The sequence below is a fragment of the Symphodus melops genome (assembly GCF_947650265.1).
Source record: "Symphodus melops genome assembly, chromosome: 6".
In the NCBI taxonomy this organism is placed as follows: domain Eukaryota; kingdom Metazoa; phylum Chordata; class Actinopteri; order Labriformes; family Labridae; genus Symphodus; species Symphodus melops.
Genome location: NC_136696.1, coordinates 15,770,884 through 15,793,331, shown reverse-complemented (window position 1 = coordinate 15,793,331; position 22,448 = coordinate 15,770,884). Strand labels below are relative to the sequence as shown.

Here is a 22,448-nt window from a genome sequence, read left to right as displayed (position 1 = left end):
TATATTTTATGATTTTCATAAGTAAAGTGCCTTTGAGCATTTGTAAAAGCGCTTACAACTAAAATGTATTATTATTATTATGATTAAAGGGAATCAGTATGTCTTACTCTTAAATTACACTACTTGTAATTATTATATTGATTGTAAGAGTTGAAATGTTTATGCAAACAGCTCATGTTATGGTGCTATGAGTCTTACATAACATACAATAACAATTTAAACAAATCTTACTTTCTTATACTTCCGGTACTTCTGTAGTATTTGGTCCTCCATAAGCTGAAGAAAATAGGACAAAAATAATTAGTGAGACATTTATGCATGTGCTGTTTAGAGTATTATTATAAGTAGAGCTCCTCGTCCTCACAGTACCTTGTACTCTTGTGTCCCCGGGGAGAGAGTGTTGATCTTTGAGCCCAACTGAACAAACATCTCTGTGATAGCCCCAATCCGGTCATGAAGAGCTCTGTATTCGTCGTACTCGGCACAGAAGTCGTCCTTATACTGCTGACGCTGCTCCAGTGCTGTAATGTTGCTGTATTTTCTGAATGAAAAGAAGACAAATAAAAACATTTGAATGACACAAAGCTGTGATTTAGAAATCAAGAAGTCATCCACTTTGAGCAAAGTTGTTCTTCTATAATTCCAGTAGGTGGCACTGGAGAGTGGTGGAGAAAAATGGCCTGACACGTCACTGACTGAACAACATGATGTGTTGACCAGATGTACGAATGAGAGCCACAAGAACATTTGTTTGTGAAGACAATGTCAGGGACAGCTGATTTAGACATTTCTTTTAATCCCCTTTATTCATGTGACTGTTAGGAAGCTCAATGCAACCGTTTCTTCTTTAAATAACAATGTGTCACACTCTGAACCTCAAGTCCTTAGTGACATATGACATGAACAGAATCTATTGTGGACCCACTCCCTTTTGATCTGGAAATGTAACATTTGTGTTTCTCTTACATTAAATAGTCAGGCAGGTCTTCTGTTGAGGTTCCATTGATGGTTGACTTCTTTCCCTTGTGTTCTGTAATAAGGAAAGATACACAAACAATAAAAAAAAATGTTAATGTGATCATTATATCAAGGCTAATGGACACATTTATCATCATCTCAGATAAGAGATCTGATCCGAGGCAAGCAGTGACGTCAGCAGTGTGGAGCAGGAGGCGATGCTGCCTGCTGATTCGTTCGACCATAGGTCAGCCAGCTGTTTCTCAGTCAATCATCAACAGACCGGAGCGAGTGGTGAGGACAGGAGGGCGAAGAAAGTGTAACAAGCCTCACAACACTCGGTACTGAAAATATATGACTTCTTTTTGTGGACTTCCAGCAGCAGCAGCAGCAGCTGTGAATTCTTTTCTCTTTCAGCAAAATGAAAACTGATCATGTCATGGTCAGGTGGAATTATATAACATAGATTACAAAAGCACAATAGGATAATCAAACATTTACCTTTAAAATCTTCATGGTTCTGCTTCAGGTCTGGACTGGTCTCAATCCAGACTGGTTTTAAGCGCTCTCGTTCCTTGTCTTTGTGCTTTTTGGATCTCTTCTTTTTATGCAGTCCATTGTTGATCTGTTGGTCGGTGCAGATGGTGTTGTTTGTGTGTGGGTGCCTGGGACTGGGTGCAGCAGGATCTGGCTCTGGCCTCTCCAGTTTAGGAGTAGTAAGAGATGTACCGAGTTTATGTGGTGAGTAAAGACGATTTGGGCTCCCCTGTAGATGATTGTGGGTTTTGTCAAAATCCAGTTTGATGTGTACACTAGACTGTCCATGACCGGAAGAGCTACAAACCCCATTGGTGCTGTAGTCTCCATGAGAGGGCGACTGCAGAGGCAGACTCTGCTCTAGTAGTCTTTGTTTTTTGGGGGTCTGACAGTTGAATGGGTCTGAGAGCAACGGCCGTTTCTAGAGGGAATGAAAAAAAGAATAAAGTCATTGTGGTTTAAGTCAGGGATTTTAGAGAGAAAATGTATTTCTTCCTCTTTGGTTTGCAGTTGATCTTTGAAGTTTCATCATAAAGTCATAAATCTTTTCTGCTTAACTACACAAACTGACAACAGCAAGCAGCTCCCACCTACTATCTCTGGTGGACCAATCACCAGCAGCATCTGATATTCCTTGGAATACTGGCTCGACACCCAGTTCATGTCATTTAAGAACAATAAAAGGCTGGGGCTAAGGTTTAAGGGCGACGACTCATTAGGAGATAGTAGCTAAACAGAAATGAATGTATATGACAATTCTGACATGAATCCTGAATTTCCCTCGGGATCAATAAAGTATCTATCTATCTATCTATCTATCTATCTATCTATCTATCTATCTATCTATCTATCTATCTATCTATCTGACATAAAGAAACATATCTATTGCAAGTGTGTCTGCATTTGTTTTTACACAGGGCTCAAAATGATAGCTGGCCGCTGACCCAGATGCACAATTGAAGAGCTTAGCTAATTGGACGTTCCATCGGACAGTTTTGGCCAGTTAAAATATTGCCTTAAAAATTATTCACACAGAATTCGTACATTCACATTGTTTCCGTGTGATACTGTTTTTTTGGTTTGTGGTTATTTTGAGATAATCCTGTTAATTTCTGCTAAAAGCATCAACGTTTCACAAGTGCCCACATGTTTGTATGTCATAGTTGAAAGGCAGTTGCACTTGCCAGCTTCAGTGCTGCCACTCCCATGACGCCTGAGCAATAACTAAATGTACACTCAGACAGATTGTTGTGCAGCAATTTTCATATAAACGACGAGTGGTTTTTAAAACAACTGGTAACATTTGAAAGATCAGAGCTTATGAAAAGAGAAGACAGAGAAAGTTCAAACCACATTGGGAGACCTCTGGAGGTAGCTGGAATGCTTTGCAGCTAGTAATTTAGTCTTTTGCCAAATCTTTTGATTAATGCAGACATATGTTGACAACAAGGTTGATGATGACGTTACTGGGTCAGTGGTTACAAAGGTGGGCTAGCCTCTGGGCCAATGACAGGTTTAGCTTAATGTCAACCCCTGCTACAGGAAACAACAATTCTTGATGATTTTCTAGCTTGGTTTTCTAAGTCTTATAGGGATATACGTATTCATTTGTTTTTTATAAAATGAGAAACTCCTCACATGAGCTCAAAGTACAAAAAGATTTAGCAGAAAATATATTATTAGTACTGAAGTATTTTGTATCTGCAAAAGACAACATTCCCTATCTATTTTAGTCCAGAAAGAAGAAGGTAAAACTTGATTCATTGGAGTTTAATATTTACCACAGAAAGATTCTTGGCAGGGCTGAGTTGTGAAGGAGAGTCCCCGGGAGTTTTGTGTAAGGAATGGTTGGACTGGGGGCTCCTTAACTGGCCACTGTGAAGTGGCTGAAGTTTCCTAAAGAAGAAAAAACACAGCACCTACAGTTGGACAGTAACACTGATGTATATGGCCTGTAAAGCTAAACAGGAGGAGGCAGTATGTAGGTCATAAAGCTCGCCTTGGCAGATCTGTGAGCAATTATTTATTATTATGGCAGAGAATAGACAGCAGTGGCAGCTTTTCCATGGAAGGCATAATCATTGACATTATAAAGCTGTCAGTCTTTTTCAACCCCATCGAAGCTTCTTTTGGGAAATTGTATGCTGTGTGTATGGTTTTGTGTCTCTGATGATACAATCAACCGGAGGCAACCACAAAGACCAAACACAGTCCAGTGAGTGAAACAATAGCAGCAGATTGAACCTCTGTTGGACCAAACCCTCTTCTCTGTTAATCTGCTTCCTACAGCTCCTTCCTCAAACAGACATTACCAGAAGTCACACCCCCAAGTTTACTCGTGCAGCCCTTTTAATAATATGGTCTGTGTGCTTGAAGTCAAGAGAATACAAAAGTAAGAAAGCCTAAAGAAGCACCCAATCCAACAAATGAATGAGTAGAAGAGGAAAATCTTGAGTTTAAAGAACTTTTAAAGAACAGGCTATCACAGTGTTGTATGATTTGGCTAGGACTACAATTGTGAGCTTCTTACACTTAGCAGGGGCAGCGCAATCAGCCAACAGGACTTGCATTTTTTCCAAAATGCTAGTGGAGCACAGGGCCTGCATGTTTACTGGCAGGCAGAGGACACGTATGAGGGGAGGAAACTTACCCTGAAAAGCTCAGCCTTGCTCCTCTGAACTTTCAAAGCTAATGCCATTTGGCAACGCAGTGCAGGGGAATATTTTCCAGTGCTTTGATGTGTCCATTTAGAGATTCATCAGAGCACAGGGTAAGTCATTTAGAAGCTCCCCTTTTCAACTTAATCACAGCAGACTTTTATGATAACGCCAAGGTTCTTCTGTATTAACAACAGCGCTGTCAAAACACTTCCATTCCTGGGTCTTTTCTGTGTTATCTGCCCAAACTGGCCACTTAGGGTCTAAAAGAACTGTGAAGCACACTTGTTTTTTTCTCATGGTCTCCTTTTCTTTTGTTCTCGTCCTTATGCCACAATTAGTTCACTTGCTGCTGGCGATAGCTCTGGCATCTTTAAATGGCTTCTTCTTTAATTGGTTATCCACAATATTGTGTATTATGTATAAATCAATCCGCTAATTGATTAACCTCCAGATCTGTTCAGCTGAATTCAAAACCTACCTGATTAGGAGCCTGTGGATGAGTTGCTTCTCCTCCTCCAGATATCCAGGCCAGTCTTTCTGGACGTGTCTGTAGAGCTCATCCTTCAGAGTATAGCTGTGATCTTTTGGGTTCAGTTTAGCAACCTGCCAAAAAACAGCAGTTCAAAAACAAGCAAAAAAAAAAATACATGCGTATATCAGTAAGAGGACAGAAAGCGACAGGAAAAGAGAGCAGTTGAGGTCATCAAGTCCCTAAGCCTGTACTGTGTTACTCCACCTTATGTTTAAATAAAACACGACCTTTCTTTGGTGCATTGGATTTTATTTATTTTATTTTTTTTGGAAATCCTTTAAATCATGACCTTTCACAGTTTAAGCGGTGTAAGCCAAATCTAGCCAAACCAACAACCTTTCAGCTCCGAAAGTATTCAGATCCTAGCTGCAGAAAAAAACCCCACCCCTCTCTTGTCAAAACACAATCTTCTCCTCCAAAGACAGTTTAAGCACAGCTCTAATTACAGCTAACAGAAGCGGCATATTCACCACTTGACGAGTGCCTCAGGACACTCAAAAATATGCCTGAAATAAACGTACTGACATCACCTTTAGGAGTCAGATGGTGGCAGTCTTTTCATAAGTATCATACAGTAAGAAAAAAACACATTATTTATAATTATTATAAACTTTCAGTCCTTGAGACTAACTAATGATAAAAGCAGATTTTTACTTTTTTTTTACCTTTCTGTATCAATGTATTTTTAAGAATTAGCAACAATGTGTCTACACAGTACTGTGCTAGATGTCTCACCTCATCCAGAACTGAGGTCAAGTCAGACTTGTCCTTTTGACTCGCCCGCTCCCTCTCCAACCACAGTAGCAGCTCAGGTTTCTTGTAGGGCTTTAAGGCCAGGAGATGAATGACGCGATCCCTCAGGGGCCGGTGTGCCACAGGGCTGCTAACCAGGCTCCTCTTGTTGCTGGGGGAGTGCTTGTTGTTGCTATCTGAGCCTGATACCAGACCCTGCTTCCTCTGGACCTTCACATACTTGCCTAAGATCAAAACAAAAAGGGACACACAGCAGCATTTTAAGAAAACATTTGCATTAGATAAGGCAAAGTCTCAGAGAAGTAAAAGGGAATCGACAGGTAAAATGGTAATAATCTAAAGCTGTGTCTGAAAGGCCATGTGGTGACTTTCTTAAGCATATCAGACAGGTGAAGGGAGGTTATAACTGATCTGATAACAGGATTCGCATGGCTTCAGAGTATCCTGTAATAGCACAGCCAACACATCATTCCTGATCCAGCTTTCAAGCCAGTGTTCCAATCATACCCTCATTTTAAACAGAGACGATCTAAAACACTCTATTTGATCCCTGCAGTCTGCTGTATGCACACACAACACATACTATACAGTGCATGTCCTGCACTTTTAGCCGAGTCAAAAAAAAGGCAATATATAAAACGCATAGATAATCTGAGCACATTATTATTGTTTCTGTGTTCATGTGCAGAGTCAGTTTTGCTGTAAGTGGAGAAGAGTGAAAGTGGCTGACAGAAGAGTTAGCTGACTGCTAAGTAAACAGAGGAACATGGAAACTACACCACCTAACAGAGGCCCTTTCTTCCTGCTGCAGTACTAAATCTGTTGGGCCAGGCAGGCAGCGCTTATAGATATCTACCGTAATCTCATTACAACTTTAAGCCAGACTTTGGAGGGTTCTATAGGTCGAGGGCTAATGACACTTTTACAGGGACCTTGCTGTAAAGGTGTCATACTGTACTACTACAGGACATTTTGCAATATACAGCTTAATGGTTCATGTTGTAAATATCTTGACTTTTAAATCCCTTTCAAGGGTTTCCAATGGTATACAGTATTCCTCGGAAAATATAAATAGTTGTTTTGTATCTTCTGTGCAAAAATCATGCAAGTCTTGCTGGAGCTTGTTTCAACATCACAAATGTGTTGCAGGCAAATATCCCACCTGCACTGAAACAACCTGTACAGCAACATTTCAAACAAGCAGCAACTAGAACCATTGTTCGACGGTGAAATAAACTGCTTGCGGGAAGTTGTAAGACTCTCTTTGCAGTCTTTGTTGAAGATATTGCTCTAAGTGACAGTGATGACTAACTGAAGAGAGCTGTCATACTTTGAAGTTTTTCAGACATAAACAGTATTAGCTGATATGTGCAAAAAACAAACAAAACATAAACAGTTGTTTAGCAGTATTTTATAAAGGAGGGTCATTTGATATTCATGAAAATTGAAATGTAAATATTTTTAAAACATAAGGAAAGTATGTGGAAGACCTTTCTCTAACTCGCTCAAAAACCTGGTTTAGATATGATTTAGTTGCTCATCTGTTGCCTCGTTTCCGCTGAACACAGCTTAACTCTAAATCATACATCATTATCTCAATTGTGAAAATGTTTCTACTCTGCAACCTTGGTCTATGGACTTGTTTTTTTTCTGATGAGCATAGCATTACTGTACCATAAAAAGACAGTCAGTCACCACAAAACAACTGTGTGGCACACACTATGATCCCTAACTTTTTTATTTCTCTTTCTAGCGTACTTATATACAAAAGGACACTTGAACAGACATGTTTAAGCATACCCGTTCTCCTCTAACAACATATTTTTGATGAATAACGTGCCAGGTGTGTTAAATTTATTTTGACTGTCTATTTCTGCAGAAAAGCACGCCATGTAATGTGTAGGAAGAAGTTCCAACAGCTGATTTCTACAGCAATTGCCCAAACTATCATGTGTGTATTCATAAAGTATCATCTGCACTAGCATTTAAATTCAAAAAAGGAACAGGATTTATCATAAAGTGGCAACAATGGCCACAACAGTGGTAATTTTAAGCATGCTTTAAGCTTCAATTACTCTAAAATTAAAGACGATTCATTCCATAGATTGCATGTTTATTCACATCACTGCATGTTAATGTAGCCATCTTCGATATGATACACTTTGTCAAATAAGAACTCAATTAAACGCCAGTCAGTGTAATTACATTTTACACAAAACTTCACCTGCATGAAACCTGTTAGCACATACTTCTGGCAAACTCAATCTTATAATTGCTGCTGGCAGGCAAGCTGGCCCTGTGCCTGGGGAATCTTTCAGAATAAAAGAAGTTACAAGAAAGAGCGGCATCTCTCTTGCACGAATTACTGCAACGCAGCACTTTGATCAATTATGTGATAACTTCCACACCATATGGCAATTACCAGCAGGATGAAATGGTGAGAAGCAATGGTTCAGAAGCTTTCTGGGAACATGAAAAACACTCTTGTTATCTGTCCTTGATCCCTATGTGCTTCAAGGCTAAAACTACTTTAGTGCATATTCAGTTATAAGTAAAAGCTTACTCGGCCCCGGTTTGATTTCAATCGCTGAGCGGCTCCAGATGTCCTTCTCCACCTGAGACATGCGCTCCCGGGTTGTTTGGTAGGAGTCATCTGTAGCACAGACTGTGATCTTGTCCTGAATGCTGCCCTGGCCCTCCAGGTGGTCCTTGCCCTCCCTGAAAGAATAAAAAGTGCAGAAGGAGGAGGTCAGGTTTGCAAATTCTCTGTATGACAGCCAAAAATAGAAACAACAGCAATTTAATATAGCAAACCCAGTCATTATTCGAGGCTGTGTCATGAGGCTAAAAGACAACACTACAAATATAAAGGCTCCAATTCAACCATTTAACTAACACTTTACCGCTGCAATGCCTAAGACACTATCTCTCTGTTCTCAATCATTACTGGTCACACCTTTGAGGTCAGTTGTGGCATGTCAGCTCTGTGTGTGTTATTGTAGTGTTGTTTGAAAGTATCCTATAGCGGTCCTTTCTGATGTAGTCTTGAAGAGACACGCCACTGTTCAGTAAAGTCCCGCGGTCGCAGGCTGACACTAAATTTGCTACAAATTCCATTTGTGGTCGACTGTCAAAAGAGTTATTTGTGCTACTTACCCGGAGACATACTGGTGAATGCAGTCGAAGCTGGACTGAGGCTTGTCTTTGCTGTCACTGGACAGGTAGAACGAGAAGACTCTGAAACCATCGGGAGATTCTGGGGTTGGTGCTGGGATCTTTATGTACTATAAAGAGAAACAACAGAAATGCATTAGTAGGTGTAATATCAGGAAGAGAAAAATACATTTAAAATATGTATTTAAGCCCAAGTAAGTAGCCTACTTTATTTTTGCAAAAGCCATGATGTGGTATTGTTTTAACCTTGAATAGTTTTACACTGTCCAGTAGCACAGAGTTATGTAATAAGCATGTTCTTATCTTAATCAGCAAAACGTCAAAGTACAAAACATTGAAAAAAGTAAATCATCAAGGCAGCTCCCCTTGTTTAAACTCATTTCAACCGTCTTTATTTTCTGACACAATTTAAATGTGACCTAAATAATCGTCCACTTGAGCCAATCACAGAGGCTATGTGAGACGAGCCAGGTCAGTGAGGATGACCTGTAGCCCGTCATGGGAGGAGTCTGTCTGAAAGGCAAAACACAACAATAGTATAGCGGATAACCTCTCTGACAAACAAACCAGCAGGTTGAAGTCTATCTCAGCCAGAGACGTAATATGTTACATAAAAAGACCCAAAAACCTACTTCCACTAAACAGGACAGGTAACGCGTCCCTTTTCACAGCAGCTACAACCTGCAGCTAAAAATAAACAGCTTCGTACTTTTGTTGATAGTGTAACCTTTATTCAGCAGATGCCAAACCTTATAACTCCTCCTTCATCAACATATACGCACTATGCAGACGTTTTGGCAACACATGGGCATTTTTCTCTTTTATTTGAAGGAATCAAATTAAAAACAGATCCGTCAATCAGACCTGAAGCCGACTCTTTAGTTATCATTTGTGAGTGATTGATTATAAGCTGACTTGCTGAGAGCACAGTGTCCCTGGCAGATGTGGCAGGCAGGACTATAGCTGTCACAAATGCCCAGTCATGCAGCAAAGCCATAAGCAGTTTTTTTTTTTTTTTTTTTAACACAGCCAATGAACAGCTCCTCTTCTCTGCTCGACACCCCTCCTCCGCCTCTTTTAAACCCAACGAATGCCATTCACCCAGCCCCCATCAGCCTCCAGCTTTCCTTCATGTGCACAGGCCCAACCATGTCAACACAAAAACTCAAAGCAGCCTACAAGGCCATGGACACTTGAGCCACACAGCTGACCATTAATTCTGACCTATTTATGCCTGAGTGTTCACATGAGACTGGGAGTCCTGCATATGCCTGTTCTGGGTTTTATGCTAATTAAGGACCATCAACCAAAAACGCATCAAAGTGAGCTGGGACAAGATGGAAGCCGTGTCCTCAGGACCTATTAATTTAAAAGAGGGAAGCAGTGGCCGGACGCCTTGACCAAAATTAGAAGCAACAAGTCCTTAAACTGAGGTTACAAAGCACTGCAGAAGGACTTCATATGGGTCTATTTTTGTCAAATGCAAGTGTTGCCAAACAAAAGCATCAACATGTTGTGAGATGAGAGAACATGTTTACACATTTAGCATCGCAATAGTACCACTAGTCCCCTCTTTTCAGTCGATGGCAGCAGTATGAACCCCCTCCAGCCATGCATTAGATTTGCCTGTCAGCCCCGTCCATGCCACCGTGCACACTTCACATTCTAATTCTAATCAATGTCACTCAGGTCAGACTGTTCAGAGGTCGCCCCCGTTTTATTCACAGCTTCCTTCTCAAGCTTCATAACCATATGTCATTTAACCCGTTAGATTCCAGTTCGCGACTACTGAAGGAGGCCTATCTCTCTAACATTAGAATATAAGCCTGAACATGCACTGCACAGTTAAAGACTAAAGCTATAGTTTGACACTCTTTAAAAATCATGTGTTTGTCTTCTTACAGAGAGGCAGTTAAGGCCACATGTTACCAAAAGAGCTAGTTCGTTATATCATTAGCTTAGCATAGAAAAAAGCCTGGAAACAAGAACACAGCTGCCTTGACACTTGAAAATGTAAAAAATCTGCTGACCAGGTCCTCTAAAGCTTACTGATAACATTGTAATATGTCATTTTTAATTAATACAAAAACTAGAATACAAGTTCTAAACACTGCAGTAGTGGATGCCAGTTTCTGTTGATCATCAGCAACTTCAACATGTTGTAACATGCAGCAAAAGGGGAATCATATTAACTAAGTCACCAGTGTCAGTTACACAGTAACATCTAGCTAATAGTAGCCAAAGAAGCTAGACCAACATGTCAGCTAGGCCCAGAGAGGGGCTTAAAGGAATTTTCTCCAGATACTTTTCAAAATACAAACTGACTAACTACAAAACGTCTCTATCGGTTATTACTCTACTGATAATGCTTTAAGTTACTGATGAAGAAAGTGTTTTTTGGACAAAAACAAATATTTCAAGCGTTAAATGTTAATTCTGAAATTTGCAAAAGGAGACTCTCTCTGCCAACGAACAAAATGTGGTCTGAACAGCCAGATGTTTACATCTTCAATTTAAACTACAGAATATACACTTGTGGCGACAGCCATTTAAAGAAAAAATCCATATTTGATGATTATCAAACCCGCTCAGATGTCATCTTATGTCATGTTCAGCTTCATGTACTGACAGGCTTGTAATCCTGTAGCTGCTGTCAGTCACGAAAAAGGTGTGGATAAAATCATGAGTCATAGACAGCTCCATAGGGAGGTGTGCGTGTGTGTGTGTGTGTGTGTGTGTGTGTGTGTGTGTGTATGTGTGTGTGGGGTGTCATTTTTTTTTTTCTTAGTAGAAGCCCCTAACTCCCACAGGGGACTTACAGGGAAGTGGGGTCAAATCTCTAGCTGATGGTTTAAGCTCAACAGAGACAGTTTTCTGGTGACACCAATTGCAGACATCAGTGAACGGACAAAAACAAACTCATCTTTCCATCCTCAATTTGAATAGGAGAAAATAGTTAGTGAGTGACACACAGCACACACGAGAAGGATTTATAAAAGGGCCAGCGGAGCTCAGACAAAGATATTAATAGCTCATTGACATACAGGTCAAAGACTTGGTAATCATGTACACACATTTTAAAGTTGACAGGAAGTCAGATACACAACTTCACCAAATGTTGTTTAACAATTTTAGATGGAAGTGCATTTTTAAACTGTTAAATGTAAGAATGAACAGATATCAAAAGTTGCATTATTTGACTTACATATAGATGTTAATTACGTTCTGATGATAAGGGCGATAAATGAACAAGGACATGAAATGAGCTAAATAATGCTAATGGATCTGCCCCATTATCAAAGAGTTTTTGACGTTCTTTCAATAGTCAAGTATGCCAATGGAGTTTCTTCAAAAATGCACTTAAGATATATGTTTCCAGCATTTGTGATGCATCTGTGGATTTCTGTACTCCTAGTGTACTTAACTATGAAATCACCATCATTTATCTGGTTTGGAATTAGTGAAAACAGTTATTAAATTGTGCATGCATTATAGTGCTCAAATTATAATCATTTGCATCCTTTAATCTGATGATTAATGGGGTTTTAACATCATCGGACTGAGTATTGACATTACAGAGGCAGTATTGAGAGCTCTGTGCCTTAATGCCGTCCATTGTAGTGACTCAGATAAACTTTAGCCGTTGGAAAGTTACAGTCAGAGCCACCAAATGGCATCTGCGGGGCAATCCTCAGCACCTTGTCAGAGCAGCCCCCCTGTGGAGATCAGGACTGCTGCAATAACTGCCTCTGTGGCCACATCTGCTACTCCAAGGCTTGTGTGTGTTAGGAGATGTCAAATACTTTCAAGCTGTTGTAAGGTGTGAACTGGACTGGAACAGAAAATCTTGGCAGGGGGCTCAGCAGATGAACAAGGACAAAGGACACAGTGGGTGATGTCCTTGTAAAACGTCAACTTTAACTCCGAGAGCATGTTTGAACTGCTCATCTTTTGATGGAGTTAAAACGAGTTCTTAACCCTGCTATTTGGTGAAGGAAGGGGGGAAATAGCTTCACTAAAGAGATCTACTTTCTTTTCCAAGCCAAACATCTGCAGGCAGAGATGAGAGGATAGTTTCTCTCCCCGTCTTCTTTGCTCAAAAAGGCAGGATTCCCAGCTCTGGTATTTGGCGTGGCAACTCTGAGATGGGAGCAGGGAGCAGGGAGCATGGATATGTGATTTACTCTGAAGTCTTTGCCTCTTGCCCGTCTGTACTGACACTAGTTACCATTGTCTTCTCATCTGAGCCAGCTCAGCCATAGCTGCTCTGTGAGCTGCCTGTCTTTTGTTCTAGCGTCTTCCCCCCACGAAGCTGAGTGCAATGGGCTGTCGGCCCGCGTGGATTATTCATGAACAGCGGGGACGTGTGGCTGTGTGTTGTCGGAGGGCAAAGAGAGGGGGTTTGGGTGTGTGCATGGAGGGGAGGGGAGTGTTGGTGGCTCCCAGTAGAGCCAGTGCATTAGGGATGGCCCTAAATAGTCTTTCTTTAGGAATGTGTCGAGCAACTCAGCAGAGAAATGGGGGATGGATCCAGGGATGACACAATTGTGTTTGTTGCTGATTTCATCTTTGTGTTGCTAAAGTTTAGATTATGTCTTTCAATCAACAAGTTTGCAGAATAAAAAAATGAGATGTAAGCCATTTTTTTTTCTGTGTCACATGTAGTATATGAGCAAGTGCAGTAATGTTGACAATTAGTGTCTCAGTAAAACACAGGGGTTATATTAATTACTCCTCTTCACTGTTCAAAAGCTTTAAACACGATGACTCATTTGTACCAAACCTAACGCGTGACATCCCTTCTTACTGTCTAAATCATGCTTTCAGTCATCGGGATGGATGTGATGGTTCCTGTGCTTGAGGATCTATTCATTGAAGGGGGTTGGTAGGGACAGGAAAGCAAAAGAAAGGGGGGGGGGGGACTGACGGGAGTTGGTGCGGGGATATGGGGATGGGCAACTGTCGAGCATCCCCCAAGGTACTGGCTGTTATGCCAAGCAGAATCAGTATTTTTCCAAGAGGCTGGGGCTAATCTGTCAACCTCAACAAACACTCTCTGTCTCCCCACGCCTGACAACCCCCACCCCTTCTCACTGTAGGTACCCTCCTCTTCATGCACAAGAGGGATGGAGATTTTTAAAAGCCTATTTTAAATGATAGGACACCGTTTCTTGCCTTGTATGCTTAAATGTTTTGGTACTATTCTTTCTTTCCGAATACTGATTTCAATAGTCATAGTTTTGATTCAGCTATCGTAAAAATTGCCTGCACCAAGTTTTCCTCAGATAACTGGCAATAAAAAAACAATACATTATTATTGTTTAACAGGTTCAGGAAATCTCTAAACATAACATAACCTAAACTAACGCTTGTGTCAGCTTTCTAAAAAATGGTTTTAACCAGTGTTAATCATTTCAACTTCAATAACAACAAAAACCACATCCTTCAGAGATGGTTTTGAAACACACTGATGACTGCCTTTGTGCTGGCGTTGCTAATGTAACATGCAAGCAGTGCACTGATCTTCTTAGGCACTCGAAACAGTAGTTGTGTACATGTGCAGGCCCCTCTTTTGGGGTGCTAATAAATGTTGGTTTCAGACAAGAAGCAACAACTGCGCTGAGGAATGAAGCCAGTGCATAGGTGCGCAACCTGTAGTTCCTTGCGTGTCCACTTGAGGTTGGCTGCAGAAGCCCCAGAAGTCACATGCGCACCCATTCGAAAATCACTGTTCTTACAGCAAATTTAAACATGTTTACAACCTGGATCAAAAAACGTCAAAAGGTCCTTGTCAGTCTGTAATTGTGTCCACAGCGATAACAAGACGATACCTGGTAAGGGGAATTCTCTAACGTTAAATCCACCTTTTGTAAATGAGCATCAGCCTCAAGTGCCATGCCGGGGATGATGGAAGCGTCTCCTTGTAAGAGGCAGGGACACATGGACTCTGCATGCACAATGGTCAGTTCTGTGACCACTGAAGGTGATACCACAAATGAAATGCAAGAAAACAGGCTGTATTTGTTTGCATCAAACAACAAAAAAAAGAGTTCAAACAATATATTGTTCTGCCCTGATTTCCAATATGGCGACCACCATCGATGGGCTATGAAAGTTAGCATCAGAAACCATCTGTTGATGTCATTGAGATTACATCCAGGATTTATGAGGTCTATGATTTTAAATTGGTGCATTGACTTAAACACTTGCTGATAAGCAATATCATACATCAGGTTGTATTAGGAACAATTCAGATACTTTCTGGTGTAAGTAGCATCACAACCATAAACCTAATTCATTTAAATCATCTAAAAAATGTAAGACAGTTTTTTTTCTTCTGTAAACAGATCTACTCTTTTAAATCCTTGCCTAATTGACATTTAATGATGGTGAAGTTAGGAAATTCCTTTTACACGCTGGTTTTTATACCTCAGATGCACTAACTGTTTCACTGGGGCAATCCAACAAACGTGCCTGAGGAGTTGTTGCAGTACACTTCCATTACTGGTCTTTTCTCTCCACACAAGGAGGCAATCTGTAATCCTGTAACAATTCACAGATTGTGCATTGGAAAGTATGTCCAAACCTGATTCATTAGCAGGAAAACTTGAGGACTGACGAGGAAATCCAAAACATGCACTGAGATATGCAACACAGGGCTGCAAGAATTGCAGGAGTAAGCCAAATAACACACTGAATTAGCTTAAGCTGTTCAATCAAGACAGGGAGTTTGCTTTGTGAGTTAAGTATCAGGATCTCTTGTGTACACATTATAGCTGAATATGTTTGAAAGCAACTGTTTAATTTTTGTGGGACTACATTATATAGTTTACAGTAAGAAGTGAACATAAATAGCTCTTTAGAGAGGTGTGTTTCTTTCCAATACAAACCTCTGAGTATTATATAAGACTGGTAAAGCTCTCTGTCTTAAGTTAAACAATAACTTCTTGGTGTTCATTTCAAACCCTGAGGGTTGAGCCACAGCTGAGACTAAACTCTGTACACAATAACAATGGCCATGCTTACTTGCAGTGTCACTATCCCTCATATCCTGTTGTTCTGCATTTTTATATCCAAGAAAAAAATGTTGTGATAAGTAATCTAAGAGGCCTGAACAGAATGTGTTCTACTTTGAAACTTTGCTCTCTTTTTACAACAACTTATAACTTAATGGATGATTAATAATCAACAGCTGAGCTCAGTAAGACTGTAACATTGATTTCCATTTTTAAAAATAGCTTCCACTTCAGTCAGCTCAGTATTTGACGATAGCATGTTTGAGCACATTCTGATAGCACGATGGTGAGCGACAAGATGTATACAGCTGAAAAAAATGTCATAAATCTTTCTGAGAACAGAATAAACTGCGCAATAGATTTTAAACGGGAAGGAAACTGTCAACATCTGAATTTTAATACCAATCTGCATGGGACAAACATAAACTAAACAATACTAAAATATTAAATTACCAGTTATGCTTAATTTCAGGTTCATTATTTTTCATTTCATCACCACACTTATTTATTGTGGTTTGCTGATAATCAGGATGTCAAGTCTACTAAAAAAAAAACAGCATATTCTTTCTCTTATTCAAATCAGCCTGTGTTGTTGTTGAGAGTTTTTGTTACTGTTATTTCCTGTTAGCCTTGGTGATTGTTACATCTTTAGTCGGCATGGTTCTGGATTAGCATGGAATGTAAATGAAAAACGAAACAAAGTAGAAACAAGAACACCCAGCTCTCTGTGAGTTTTATTGTACCCTTATATACAGCTACCTTTGATCACACTGCCTGCCCAGCTATAGCGCCATGGATTTCTGATCTTTCACAGCACTCTTGTAACTATAAAATCCTCTTAAAACACTACAACAGCCACCATGGGATCACTCAAAATTTGTTTGAAGCTTGTCCGAAGCTTAAGACGACAATAATGACAGAGAAGCTAACTCAGGAAAAGTCATTTTTAGCATCTCATGAGGCTCGTTCCTAAAATATACTGTGTGATCTACAGATCCTAAGGGCCAACTGCCTGTGCATAAACAGTGGGCCTTAGACGAGCTGAGAACACGGAGACTTTTGCCTCGCTTAACACATCTGGATGAATAGAGCGGCGTGTGCCCTTTCAGAAACACGTGGGACAGCGCTCCCTCTCACTGCTGTGCCACTGGGAAAGGACGGCTCTCAGACCACATTCCTGTTATTGTTATTCTAATTAGCTTCCAGGGGAAAAAAAGGAGAGAAAAAATGCACACATACACACACTCGCACACTGCAAAAAGCTTATTTGCAGTGAAGGCAGGAGGGGAAGCAAAGCTGCGTGATGGTGGGGGGTCGAGTCAGAGCAGCCGTGTGTGAGATAGAGGCCCTGATGTCTCCTAAGGATTCAGCCGAGGCACGGGGCGAAATGGCAAAATAATCAAGAGAGCAGGCGGGAGGGAGTTCAGGGGGAGCTACCTCTACCACACACTGTCGTCATAAAGAATATCTCTAAAAGCGCCTCTGCATTCCCCTCGTCCCAAAGCTGCTGCCTTTATGTGGCAGCTGTGCACATAAATACAGACAGGGCCATAAACAAAAACAATTACTCTCGCATCTGAAGTTCAACATTTACGAAGTGAGGAGAAAATTAAACTGACGTCACACCTGATACAGCATTAACATACCGTATTCCAACGTCATGTCTATGTTTACTGCAACAACATTACACTCGTAAACCTTTTCCCAGCGGTACAACACAGTGCTTCTCTATGACTTGGAGGTTCACAAACGTCAACAAAATACATTTCCCTTCTCAGCAAACGTGCACTACTTCCTAATCATCGCGCAGCCTGCAGGGTGAATCTCATCAATAAGAAAGAACACAAGCTTCATTTCTCACAAAATCGATATGGATCATGCAAACACACACACAGGCGCCGTTGTCAGCCCTAAAGGAAAATGAGCACTAGGATGTGAAATTCCAGACCATGGGAAGGAAGACAGGCTCCGACTATATTCTTTAATCCCTTGTGATTATTTCTACGAAATCAACAATCTGATTTCTTTTTAACTTCGAGCTTCAATAAAATGTGGGGGGAAAAAATACTTACTTAGCCACCTACTTCTCTTATTTCTTACTAGTTGCATCACAATCTCCATTTTTTTTTTCACTGCTCCAGACGAGGAATATTGATCGAGCACATACAGTTCACTTGCCTCCAATATTATCCAGGAGGAACCTTTTCCCCATAACCTTATCCAAAAAAAAATAGGGAATCTTAGCTAGATTTATTTTTTATTTCTACATTTTACAGTTGCACTGTGACGAATAAGAGCTTGTGTCTTTTAACGCATGATTACAAAGCTTGGCAAACAGTTTACAACAGCAGGGCTAAATGCCACGGGGTAAGACAGAAAGGCAGCTGAAAACCTCAGCGTGCTATTTCTTGATAGAAGCCTTAGCCTCTGATACCGCTGATCCCTGAGTTGACGCCAGGACAGTGATTTGAAGAATTCCTCTGGTTTCTGTGGCCCCAGCAGTGCCCTTTACAGGAAATGTGACATGAGTCAGTGTAGGAAGAGATCAGAGGGGAGCAGTCGTGGCTCCTGCGATCCAGCCGTACAGCTGGTAACTGTCAGTGCACAACACGACCTCTTGAACCCAGTGCTGCTTTTGGGAAAGGGATGAGCTCCAGCAAACTTAACCAGGAAATAAAAAGAAATGGAGGAAACCTACACCTGTGATGCTATAAACCTCCAACCTGCAGACATAGATACTTGTGATCCTCTCTGTCTGTAATATGTTAGACTGCCATGTTCACCAACATCCTCCCCCCTCTAACGGCTTAATCTGGCCTCCCCCCACCACAGCCGATGTTTGCAGCTACCTCATTAATGCCCAGTCGTCCAGCTCAGGGGACTATTGTCGGAGGGGGAGGGAGCCCGTGCTCAAATTCCGCAAAGCAATTTGAATATGTAATGTGCCAACCGTGATATAATCACCAAATCCCATTCAGTGATTAAAGAACACTTAAATTGCTCTCACTTAACATTTCTTCACAGACAGACTCTTATAGGCCTGTTAATCTGCTGCCCGTTTTACAGATGTTCCAGCACATGTTTACAGAGATTATTTGTTCTGGACACGTTTGTCATGTGCCGTATGAGAGAAAAAAAAAAAAAAAAGTGTTCTGTGTTCACGTATCATTCCTGTATTTCAAATCTTTCATGTCCACACAGAGACAACAGGCGTGGAGACACAGGGGCTCCCTGGGGTGCGCACTCTCCCCTACCTCCTCCCCCTCTCTGAACAAAGACTCCCCAGTTGCGAGCCTGACCCAGTAACCTGGCTAGCAGCCTGGGGGTACAGCACGACCTGTCTCAGGGCTGCCAGGGGCACATGCGAGCACACAGGCCGGCATTTGTGTACGAAGCAAAGTCACTTTCGTCGATGCAATCGGCTCTTGCAGGGATTAGAACAGCTCCTTTTAGACATGGCTGATTGTGTGGTAAATGTGTAGTAGCCTATAGCAGGCAGAGGCAGGGACGCCGCTAATCTAGTCGGACACAGGCATCTTTATTTACAGGAATGTCTGGGAAGTGGGATTCATCCACTTGAGAGAGAAAAACAGTTTGTGTTTGTCATGTTTTGGGTACACATGTTTTTGTTGATTAAACATGATTACCATCTCAAAATTCTGAAAAACTGATTCTATTGTTGTTGTTTTGTTTTTTTAAACCAGTCACTCTGGAAGAGGAATTTTGTGAATGTTAGAGAAGCACTGAACTTCTGCAAGAAGCACTCACCGATATGAGGAATATGTGGAACTGCCCAAAAACATTTAACTGACGACTCAGATATACATTACACGCAAATAATTAAAAATAAAAAGAAAGATGTTTATATGGCTCTGATGTTGAGTTGAGAGGAGATAAAACTGAGCAAAGGACCGTGGTTCAAATAAAATCCAAACGTTTCGTTGCCTTACATTTACTTATCACTGCCCCTTTGCTTCCCCAGGTAAACAGTTTTAGATGACGTTGCTCTTCTCAAAATGAAAACATGCAGGCATACATGACACAACACAGTATGAATGAATATATTATTGGCAACTGTCACTTACGCTTTGGTGCATTCAAAGCAGTCAAGCTTTAAGTTTCACTGTTTTAATAATTAAAAATTTAAAAAAAGTCCAACAAGGCAACAAATCTACCGGCTGCACGAAACCAAAAGTCCCAAAGCCGTCATCTTTGTACAAACATCCCTGTGCTTATTGAATGCTTAAGACCAAAAAAAAAAAAAAAAGATTTACAGAGTAACTGTCACAAGTGTGCAAGTCAGAAGTAATTAGAGAATTCAATTAGGGAGGCATTTGGGAGAGTATGCAAAACGTCTTACCCCCTGGCTCCCTTTGAAGCAAATGGCTGGCTGGTTCGATAGGGAAGCCTGAGGAGAGAAAAAGAGAGAGAGAGAAATGTGAAACTGGTCACTGATTGATTCAGAAGTCACGTTCAGGTTTAATCTCATCAATCGCTCATATAAACAGACACTGTTTCAGCACTGCAAAGAGAGGTTCTCTGCATGACATGAGGAACGCTTGACTTAACTTTCCTTAATCAAGTCATCGAGTTTCCGATTTACAAACTAGTTATGCTGTTAACAATGGCTAAGACTTTTCTATAGATCCAGCATGTTCTGTTTGTTGTTGTTGTTTTTTTTGCCTTAAGTTGCAGAGGAGTGCGTGTAATTAATTGATAGAAGCCTACAGAAAACATTGCTTGTACCATTCAGCATGTTTACGTGTGTGTTTCAGCTGATCTATCCTTATAATGATTAAAGGCAACAGCAAATCCCAGAGAAGGTACATACAGCTGCTTCTTAAAAACTTTTCTTTCAAGAAGTATTTTTCTTAAGCCCTCCCGTGCCTCAGTTTGAGACTGTGCTCCTGTCCCAAACCACGCTGTACCTGGTATAACATGTTATTGTTTCTCTCCCTCCTACTGATAAAGGAATATTAAAACCCTGGAATATGTCTGCCTTTGAGGCAACAGGATACATTGTTAATAGATGGAGACTATTATCTGCGAGGTACAGCTGTGCCTGTGATTGACAGCGCTCGTAATTTATTATTAATGGTTTGGGGGTACGTCTTCTCGATTGAGGAGTACTGTTATGATATTCTTCATCATCCGCCAGCTTTTAATATTGAATAATAAATATTCAAGCCCAATCATGTTTGTTACATATTACAAACACACAGCTGTGGGGCGTTTTAGGATGTTTACAAAAAAAAAACGGAATTGTTTACAGATAATATACTAGATATCTCTTAATAATACTAGTTTTGTTAATAATCATCATCTGGAACAATAACATAACTAATCACAAGTACTTCCTTCTGGTTATTCAGATTTGGGATTGCCAGGTTGTGAAAAACATTTTTCATGTTTATACCCTCCTCTTTTTTTTCTTCTTTATATTGCAATATATAAAATCTGTTGCCGAAGTAGAATGAATAATAACATAAACTAAACAAACAATAAAATAAACAATAATAAATCATAAATCATGTCCACTGACATAACTCGGTCAGAGTCGGAAGAGTAAATCTTTCACGCCACATCGAGGGTGTTGTTGTGTAAATCATTATTTTCTGGAGGTGGTTTTGGACTCTGAAAGCTGTAGTAGTAACAGCATAGAGTCTGGAGGAAGCTGTCAGGCTGAGAGAGCTCTGGAGTTCACTCTGCTTCACAGACCAATGAGCTACGGAGCTGGACATGTTTTCCAGTCATGAAAAAAAGGGCATTAAAAACAATAACACACCAGAGCTCAATTTAATTTGCCGAGCCTTGGGAAGCTGAATATCCAAGAAGGAAACACTCCTCTAAATGATCCTGTCCTAACTGTGGGACAGACAGTCTTATCAAGAACTGATCTGGGAAACACCATTTGCATAGACTAAATTATATCCGACTAATCTAATGGACCATAAAAGCCATAATATAGACTCCTGATTCAGAGGAGCAGCATTCTACCTTGTTTCATAACTTGTTCATTAATATATATCGAAAGAACGAAACAGGCACACAAAAAAAAACTTTAAAAATACATTTAACGACTGGCAGTCATAAGTGTTGGCTGCTAATCTCTAAAATGAATTCGAAATGTTCTTGTCGTATAAAGGCAGAGAAGCCAGCTCAGAGTAGCCTACAACCAATAACCTCTGTCATATGGGAACTTTAAAACCTTCTGGTATTCGAGAGATTTGGTAAACAAGTTGACAAACAAAACAAATTGTAGCCCGAGCCTCCCTCTCCCTCTCAGCTCCAAACTATTTATTGTTTTTACTCACAGTTTTTAACTAATTCAATGAGATTCTCACAATCATCAAAATCGGTTGCATTACATTTTAAAATCACAATAAATCAATCTTTGCCTGTCTTCTGCTGTAGCCTATCACAGTCACCTAAACCAACATTTATCACACAGCAAAGCTTGTGTCGACGAGATTTTGGCCACTCGGATCCTTTTAAACTTTTCTTCTTTTTAACTCGCAAGGGGAAGACGGAAAAAAACAACTGCCTTTCCAGTAAGGATTCAACATTTCCCGGAGTTCAGAGGCGATGAAGAAAATGACAATATAGCTGGAAAAACACAAAAGCTCCAAAGTTCAGGAGTATTATTTTCTTACCTTCAGGTTCTGGAAGGCTTCGAGGGTCCGGATGGCAGTGTCAGTAAGTTTGACGTGATACAGGGTTTGGTTCTGGGTGTTTTTGTTGATTTTGCCACAGGAGAGCCCATACCGATGCTCCTGTCTCAGCGCTGCCATTTCTACAACTGAGGGCTGCTGGCGACAT

The 22,448-nt window shown here is 40.6% G+C and overlaps 1 protein-coding gene across 1 annotated transcript in view; it reads right to left on the bottom strand.

Moving 5' to 3' along the window:
* The window catches only part of LOC306825269 (RNA polymerase II elongation factor ELL), a gene marked incomplete at its 5' end in the record, with an annotated part of 26,222 nt that extends 3,774 nt beyond the window's left edge, over positions 1-22,448 (bottom strand). Inside the window, 12 exon segments of the mRNA XM_079345896.1 lie at positions 232-276; positions 370-541; positions 967-1,030; positions 1,459-1,915; positions 3,276-3,390; positions 4,633-4,757; positions 5,422-5,663; positions 8,003-8,157; positions 8,596-8,723; positions 19,990-20,037; positions 22,283-22,433; positions 22,435-22,448. Coding sequence (XP_079202022.1) covers positions 232-276; positions 370-541; positions 967-1,030; positions 1,459-1,915; positions 3,276-3,390; positions 4,633-4,757; positions 5,422-5,663; positions 8,003-8,157; positions 8,596-8,723; positions 19,990-20,037; positions 22,283-22,433; positions 22,435-22,448 — 1,716 coding nt within the window.